The following is a 9,202-nucleotide window of genomic DNA, read 5'->3' as shown; positions in this document are numbered from 1 at the left end:
TCAACTGCACAGAATTATGTATATGGGGCTTGATCTATCTCCCCTCTTTACAGTCCCCATAGGGAAGAATAGGGCTGGGTTCCTGTGCAGTTGTTTCAGTATTGTCCCCATAAACAATAATGTGGCTAATTGCCTCCTGTGTACCCGTGCAGTGAAACGCTTACAAAAACCCCAGCCACACAGGAATGTAAATGAGACCTTTATCACAAGGATGAATAAGCCTGAATGAGTACGAAGGAATATGTTCACCTGTTTCCTCTGGTGACTGTCTGTGGTATTAGTAGCCATGGCTTGTGCATCACTTACTAAGTGGAGGTTTGAATATCAGGCTGTAAGAAAACCGATTATAGGTTACATAGAGGAACAAATGCATTTTGGGCAATGTTGCCCTACTGTTTGTTACTGATAAAGGTATGGGATCCATTATCCGGAAACCCGTTATCCAGTAAGCTCAGAATTACAAAAAGGCTGTGTCCCATAGACTCCATTTTATCCAAATAATCCACATTTTTAAAAATGAATTCCCTTTTCTCTGTAATAATAAAACAGTACCTTGTACTCCCACTAAGATATAATGAATCCTTATTGGAAGCAACACCAGCCTATTGGGTTCATTTAATGTTTACATGATTTTATAGTATGAAGATCCAAATATTGAGAGATCCCTTATCCGGAAAACCCCAGGTCCCGAGCATTCTGGATAACAGGTCCCATACTTGTACTTACAGCATGTAAACACCAATAAAGTTAGGATGAACAGGCAGACACTTCAAACCCAGATTACATAACAAAATGATGCCTTTATTTTGAAATGTTAGAAATCATTTTCATCAACTCATTTTACAAGATTCTTAAATAGTTAAACCTTTTACTTTCAGCTTTGTAACATAAGCCTAAGTAATTCTGTTCTATAAAAACGTACATTTCCAAAAGCTCTACTCTTATAGGATTTAAAGCAGCGTGGGTATGACGTTAGACCTGGTGTAACAGGCGGATTGTGATTGTAACATACACCTTGAATACTGAAGAGGGGCTGGGAATGAACACAGGGCATAAAGCAGTAGTGCAATTCAATGGCATCAGCTAAAGTGACAGTGAGGGTGGGGAGCTATTCTGTGGGAAGAAAGACAGCTGAATGCAGGCTGAGCTGTTCTGTAGAGATAATGGAATGTAAGAAGAATATTAGACTGGGAGAAATAAAAAAAATAAAGTTGAGAGAAAGAATACAAATAAGACTAGATCAAGTTGCACAAACATGGAAAGCAGTTTGGTTGAGCCTCCCCCATCTTTGTTCCTGACATCAGCAAATAAACATTATTGCAAAGCAAAGGCAAAATATATTTCTTCATGAAGTTATTTCTTATTATGTACTTAGAAACCTCTTTCTCTTTATTTCTATAATTATATGTGAGTGCAGGAGAGGTATGCTTCCTTAGCCCCATCCCTTGTCTTATCCACCAGGTTCTTTCATTTCTAAACATATATATATGTATATGATGCAGTTCTACAGCCTGTTTACTGGTGTTGATGGAATCCAGGGGATCAGTAGAATAAAAAGTGGCAAATAATGTCATTGATGTATGATTCCCCTTTCTATTGTTCCCGCATGAAATTCATTAGTATTCCACCAACAGATAATCATTAGACACTGTTCTGTGGCTGCCTATGCAGGTGATTTGCTGCCGACAACAGGTGAAAAGCAGTACTGAACCACAATCACATTAAACCTAAGAAATCTTCATGCTGTTAAGTCTAGCTCAGCGTGCACATCAAATAAGTTTATGGGGCAAAATATGTATGAGTTCAACATGAGTCCATTAAAAAAGGTACTGGAAACGTGTTCTGCTTGTTATTTTAACTTAAAACAGTTAAAGCTTTTGGTATTTGTTATACTGACCAGTATAGCTGTAGGAGGAAAGAAGTTAACTGCTGTATAATAAAATGTCATCTTCTTATATATTCTGCCTGAGAGAGAGAGAAGAGTTTGCAGTTGAATCTTGCACCAGAACTTCAGCAAGAGGTGATGGATCAGGAACAAAAATGCTGAGCAAGGCCTGTTTATGTGGGATTTTACAAGTGCCTGCTTAATGTTTTTGTTCCTATGTTAATACTTTACAAGCTTAAAGAACAGTTCAGTGTCAAAATAAAAACTGGGTAAATAGATAGGATGTGCAAACTAGAAAATGTTTCTAATATAGTCAGTAAGCCAAAAATGTAATGTTACACATCCAGTCACTCCAGCCTTTATACATTACATATTTGACTAACTAATTATATCAGAAATATTTTTTATTTTGCACAGCCTATTTACCTAGTTTATATTTTTATACTGAACTATTCCTTTAAGTATTTCTCTGCAAAGGATGTAGTGGCCCTTTAATGCACTGCGGCAAACTTGTCAAGTTATTATATAAGGCTTGCTAACTATTCATTTTAGTTTAGAAACAATCAAAATGCTACAGGAAGTATTTTATTAACTTGCTATTTATAGCATAATGCAACCAAAATGAACAGAAACACTAGGATATTTAAAGGATATTTCCCCTAGACATGCAGACTGCAAACATATCTTCTCATCAACTGTCCATATAAAGTCAGTAAACCCGAGTATCATCATGGAGCCGAATTCTGTTTAAAGCAGCATGTAGGGTATGTGAGATTCCTGAGTTGGGTTTATTCATCATTATCTGTGGGAGAAAGAGGGGAAAAAGAAAAGTATCAGAAAAAGACTGTGCATAAAAACAACAAATATCACTTATTGGAATTTGCTCTTCTGCTGCACCTCTGACAAGCAATGGTGGCTGGACCCAGATCAATTATCATCAATATCCTATTAAAATATAGGGAGATAAAATCAGCTTCATCATCCACTAAACCAACCTCAGATAAAGTTTTATTTCTAAAAAGAAACCTGTGCAGTAGAGGTTTGTGTTAGGGTGATGGCACAATGGGTTGTCTGAGTGCTTTAGCAGCAAAAGCACAGCATTAAAGCACCTGATAGGCCAACATTGAAAATTCCTGGCAAGCAGCTAATGTTTTATCTGAAATTTGCTCATTTTGATGTACACTTGCTGCTACACTACCATAGTGTCTGGAATTTTTGGAAACTTTCCCCCATGGTCCTTGAGAGAAGACAGAAGGGCCTCTGTGAATCTTGTCACCAGCCTGATGTTAAGGCAAAGGCTGTAAAGGATAATGGATGACTGATGCGCCATACTTGTGGTCAAGAAGGATTTTCAGTTCTAGGTTCAAAAGTGATGCTAATGGACTGCAGGCAGGTAAGGCGATCGACTCCATGTCCTACATAGTCATCCAGTTTAGGTGACAAGATCTACATGAGATGATCAGCACCGTGAGGCCAATTTTAGACTGGGACAGGGGTTTAACTATAGAACTGTGTCTGCTGGTGTAAACTATCATTAAAGGAACAGTTCAGTGTAAAAATAAAAACTGGATAAATAAATAGGCTGTGCAAAATAAAAAAATGTTTCTAATATAGTGAGTTAGGCAAAAATGTAATGTATAAAGACTGGAGTGACTGGATCTCTAACATAACAGAACACAACTTCCTGCAACTTTAAGGGGGGAGGCACATAGTACATAACTGTTCAGTGAGTTTGCAATTGATCCTTAGCATTCAGCTCAGATTCAAAAGCAACAGATATGACCCATGTGCCCCCCCCTCAAGTCTTTGATTGGTTACTGCCTGGTAACCAATTAGTGGAAACCAAGAGAGTTGCAAAGCAGGAAGTAGTGTTCTGGCTATTATGTTACACATCCAGTCACTCCAGCCTTTATACATTATACATTTTTGGCTAACTAACTATATTAGATATATTATATTTTGCACAGTCTATCTATTTACCCAGTTTTTATTTTTACACTGAACAATTTAAGCTTTGGAGAATAAATCAAACAAACATTTTTCACACCAATTCTGGCATGGCAGATGCCACTTATTCTAGCCCTAATCAAAAAGGAATCCTATGGCAGTCCTGATGCTACACTACAAATTCCATTAACAATAAATGCCATTTTCCCCACGCTGCTTACCTCTGGGTCTGTCTGCACAAGAAACAAAAGTAGTATAGGTATTGTTTGGTATTTCACTGCAAGTTAAATCTAGATCTGACAAGGTACAGGTATAGGATCCGTTATCTGGAAACCCGTTATCTGTGAAGCTCCAAATTACAGAAAGGCCACCTCCCATAGACTCCATTTTACACAAATAATCCAAATTTAGGCTTTTTTTATTTGAGATTTTTCGAGTTTGTAAACTCCCAAATTCGAGTTCTTAAAACCTATACACTTGATTTGAATTTTTTTTGAAGTATTCAAGATTTTCCCACAATTGTATTCAATCGAGTTTTTTTACATTCAGATTTTTTTCATAAATAAGCAAACATTCAAGTTTTGTAAAAATCTGAGTTTAATTGAAGTAGAAAAAAACGGACAAATTCGATTTTGAATTAATAAACCCATAAATAAACCCAATCTGCTGGTTTTGCAGATTATATAATTATATCTTAATTTGGAACAAGTAAATGGTACCGTTTTATTATTACAGAGAAAAGGAAAGCATTTTTAAAAATCTGGAAACATACCAGATCCCATACCTGTATATGAAGGGGAATCTATCAGCCCCTGTATATAACATTAAGTTAATTTTACTGATACAAAGAAAGCAGCCATGGCTGTGTATTGGTTTGTGTATGAATGTAATACTTATTATGGCTTCATGAATACATCAACAATGAATAAATCCACACTCATTTCAGTAATGACAAGCTAAGATGATGATAGGATTCAGCCACAGGCTCACACAATAAGCAACTCTCATTTTAATTTAGAAGAATATTTAGCATTTAGCGATGATGAGACAAGCCTTCACTACACTAGGGAATACGTAATGGAGTCACGATATATCATTTATTAATACCATTATGGAAGGCTGGATAATCACACACAAGCAACTTAGAACATCATTTCATTACTTAGATCATAGTATCCTACTGAGGATAAACAAGAGCAAGAAGAGCTTGAGTCAAAAGTGGAACATTAATATATTAGATTGCTGTTTGAATAGCAGCTGAACCTTTATACACTGAACATTTCATATTTCATTTATGAACAGCAAAACTCCTTGAGGCGAGTGTAACACATGGTAGGTTATCTGCCAACTGATCACCGAGACTCACACAAGCCTATGGTTTCTATGGTTTTGGTAAGAAAAGCTATGAAACCATTGCATGCAAGACTAATCACATGCAGTCTTAGAGAGTTTAATTTTTATTCTATAGCATAGGACAGAAACAGAAATGAGAAAACCTTAATACAATAAACAGTTACCTTCTTGGTAAGCACCATCTGCCATCACTAGGCGAAGTATTCTGGGATACAAATGCTGGTGCTCGCATCCTAGAATAGTCTCTACAACTGATGAACAACTGTCAATATTTTCATCCTCGTCTTCATGTATGGCCTAAAGTAAAAAAAAAAAACCAAAGTATTTCTGTGGTTATATTATCTTACTTCCCTTCTCATCAGCTAATAATCCTGCCTTATTATTAAAAATCTCCCAGTGCTATGAAAGGAGAGCTTTTTGTGATAAAACCTTTGTTCTCCTGCCTGAAGAAGTAGTATGTGCCACCAAGCAAACCACGGGTTAAAAGAAAAAACGATGGTGAAATTTAAGGTGCAAAGTCCATTCTAACACTGTTTATTGCACTTTCATGAGAAAATCATAAATTTAGACGTATGCCAAGTGCACACCTGTAGAGCCTTTTCATTGCTGATAGAGACTGCAGAGAAGATCTTACCTTGATTTTATTGTAGACTTCTATAAACTTCTCAAAACCAATCTCTTGTTCCAGTTTAAACCTCATTTCTTCCAGATGACCAAAAACACTATCGCCGTCATCACATTCACTGGCAAAGTCCTCACTGCTATCATCTTGAGAGAGAAATAAGGAGACATCAAGTGACTAATTAAACTAGCACATAATTCCTTAATGGGTACAAAAAGAAACTGCACCCAGAGTCAGGAGTGGGCAGACATTTAGAGGCACATTTATTGAAGGTCAAATTTCAAATTCATGTGAGTTTTTTTTTAAAACTCTATTGAATTCTAACATATTCGAGATTCGAGTCGGGGTTATTTATAAAAAAAAAAATCGAATATGTAAAATTTCCGATCCATAAACTCAAATTGAATTAGAAGACAATTCAACTAAACTCGATTCGAGTTTTTTTTCCGAAAAAAAAAACTTGAATGTCAGGAAGGCTAGTAACACATCCAAATTGGTCCCTGGACCTCTCCCATTGACTTATACATGAACTCTGTAGGTTTTTAGGTGGCGAATAGTCGAATTCGAGTTCTCATAGGGCCAGATAAATCTCCAAATTCGAATTAAAACTTGAATCAAGTTTAATTAATTTTATATAAACACTTAATTTATTTATTGTTTAATGATTTTTATACACTTGATCAATAAATTAATTTAAGGTACTGTAATTAAGAAGTGGCAAATGGATATCCAGAACTAAGTTAGTATCAGTGGAATTAATTGGTCCTTAGGAGAAATTCATCCAAGTTTTATTGAAATTTATTGGGTGTTGGTAATTAAGAGAAATTAAACAGTCACAAACAAGGTTTCTTTTCTTATCTCTCTTTTTAATCATAAATTGAATTAATAATCCTTGCATGTCTGAAGAGTTTGGGAATCAATTTAAGTAAGAGGAATTGGTGGTGTCCTTGTCAATCAAAAGTATAACATCAATACACGAACAGGAGTTAGAAATACCCACAAGTGAACCATGGGAACTGTTTATCAGTTTTTCTGTGGTCCTTTTCAACAATCAAAAGAAGCAGAATTCCTTGTGGAAGTTTGAGAATTTCAATTCTGCCAGTTGGGTAGCTGGCAGAAAACGCGGACAATATAGCTGCAATAGTACTTAAAGGAGAACTAAACCCTAAAAATGAATAGAGCTAAAAATGCCATATTTTATATACTAAACTTATTGCACCAGCTTAAAAGAATTGTACAGTATAAAAATAAGAATTGTGTAAATAGACAGACTGTGCAAGATAAAAATGTTTCTAATATAGTTAGTTAGTCAAAAATGTAATGTATAAAGGCAGCAGTGACTGGATGTGTAACATAATAGCCAGAACACTACTTCCTCTTGGTTTCCACTGATTGGTTCCCAGGCAGTAACCATTTAGTGACCATATAGTAACCATATAGTAACTATATTAGAAACATTTTTATTTTGCATAGCCTATTTATTTACCCAGTTTTTAGTTTTACATTGAACTGTTCCTATAAAGTTTCAGCTTGTCAATTGCAGCAATGATCCAGGACTTCAAACTTGTCACAGGAGGTCACCATCTTGGAAACTGTCTATGATACTCACATGTTCAGTGGGCTCTGAGCAGCTGTTGAGAAACTAAACTTAGGGGTTGTCACACTCAAGCAAAAAATTAGGTTGGTCTGTAATATAAGCTGATGCTGCAGGGCTGGTCATGTAGTAGTTATCTGTATTAATTACTAATCAGCCTTATAGTGTGACATTTATATTCTGTGAGTACTGTAAATTTCTCAAGCAATAAGCGAATCAGCAGAAAAGAAGATGGGGAGCTACTGGAGCATCTTTGGAGACACAGATCTTTACTGCTAAAGGGCTGTGGTTGCCTTGGGCTGGTACAGAAGCCCAAAACATAATGTACAACATTTCAAGCTACTTCTTTAGTTAGGCTTTAGTTCTTCTTTAAAAGGTTATTAAGGATGCACGTAACCTTTCAAAACATCTTTTAAATCAAGTGCTCTGTAACTGCAGATTCTACATTTACAAGGCAAAGGAATTGTCAAAACAAGCCTATTATCCTTTGGTAGTTCATTTTTGGCATCTTTTTAAAAACACGAGATAAGGGATTACATGTTGATATATGACTTTATGTGGATGTGAATAATAATATTGATCCAGCATGCAGTGAAGTGTGGCCCCTACATACATAATTGCAGGTGTAAGGGTTCTGCAATTTGTACGATTGCTACACACAAATGCAAGTAGTATTTACCTGAATGCCATTCTTCATTAATGACACTTTCTCCACTTGGCTGATTTCCATCATCTTCCTCTTCTTCCTCTGCCCCATTAATAATGACAGACTCCATATTTTCCTCGTTGTTTCCTGCTGGTGGTTCTGCATTTAAGTGGGTTCCTTCCTCTGCACAGTAATCCTCTGTAGGTTCCTCTCTTAATAATTTTTCCATTGATGCCTGCAATTCCTGTAAATCTCTGTCTGTCTCCCCAAACATGCTTCAAACAAAAAGAATTTAGCTTTTAATTGATTTTGCCTCTTAGAAGGAATATCATCGATCACCTTCTAAAGGTGGCCATACACGGAGAGATCCGCTCGTTTGGCGATGTCGCCAAACGAGCGGATCTCTCTCCGATATGCCCATCTTGAGGTGGGCAATATCGGGCTGATCCGATCGCGGGCCCTAGGGCCCAATGATCGGATCCTTACAAATGGGAACGGGGGTCGGATCGCGGGACTGCATCAACGAACAGATGCGTCCGCGATCCGACAGGATTTTTTGTCCTATCCAATTGAGATCTGGCCTACTTTCGGCCAGATCTCGATCGGGGAAACGGGTCGGGGGGCCCCATACATGGGCCAATAAGCTGCCGACTTGGTCTGTTGGCAGCTTTTATCAGCCCGTGTATGGCCACCTTTAGAGGCAATATCATCATCAAAGGTACTGCACATGAATGGGGAAAAACATGCTGTAATGCATGCAATTTACCAAAAAATGCAAATTGTTAAGCTACGGTGGATACAAATAAGCATGCAACCTGGCTGCCCCCTCAGTTTTAACTAGGCGCTTCTCCCATACCTTTGCATCCTAGGCAAAAGCCTCTTCTGCTTACCCCTAGTTCCAGCCCTGCATTGTGGATATTTTTTTAAGAATTGTGTAGGTGTGTGTGTATGCGGATTGATTTGAGATGCTCACGACTGCCTTTGTGCTCCATGTGTGGATATTACAATCAGCTGCAACATTATTACTTGTCTGCACATTACTGCTTGTAATTGGATGCACTGACACGTGGCACACATTGATTGGGAGGCTAAGTGATTGATTCCCTATGGCAACTCCCTGTAAGCCCAAACAAGTCGCTTAGGGGCAGATTTATT

At 37.2% G+C, this 9,202-nt stretch overlaps 1 protein-coding gene across 3 annotated transcripts in view; it reads right to left on the bottom strand.

The window, feature by feature from the left end:
• Nucleotides 1-780: 780 nt before the first annotated feature.
• Nucleotides 781-9,202, bottom strand: part of nek1.S (NIMA-related kinase 1 S homeolog) — a 64,953-nt gene continuing 56,531 nt past the window's right edge. For all 3 annotated transcript variants that reach the window (XM_018243209.2, XM_018243210.2, XM_018243213.2), the window contains 4 exons: nt 8,081-8,322; nt 5,820-5,953; nt 5,350-5,482; nt 781-2,687 (listed from right to left, as the gene is read on the bottom strand). In XM_018243209.2, the coding sequence (XP_018098698.1) occupies nt 2,674-2,687; nt 5,350-5,482; nt 5,820-5,953; nt 8,081-8,322 (523 nt within the window). In that variant the 3' untranslated portion in view covers nt 781-2,673. The remainder of the gene's footprint in view (nt 2,688-5,349; nt 5,483-5,819; nt 5,954-8,080; nt 8,323-9,202) is intronic.

This window comes from Xenopus laevis, chromosome 1S (assembly GCF_017654675.1).
Source record: "Xenopus laevis strain J_2021 chromosome 1S, Xenopus_laevis_v10.1, whole genome shotgun sequence".
Taxonomy (NCBI): domain Eukaryota; kingdom Metazoa; phylum Chordata; class Amphibia; order Anura; family Pipidae; genus Xenopus; species Xenopus laevis.
This window is presented reverse-complemented; position numbering and strand designations above follow the sequence as displayed.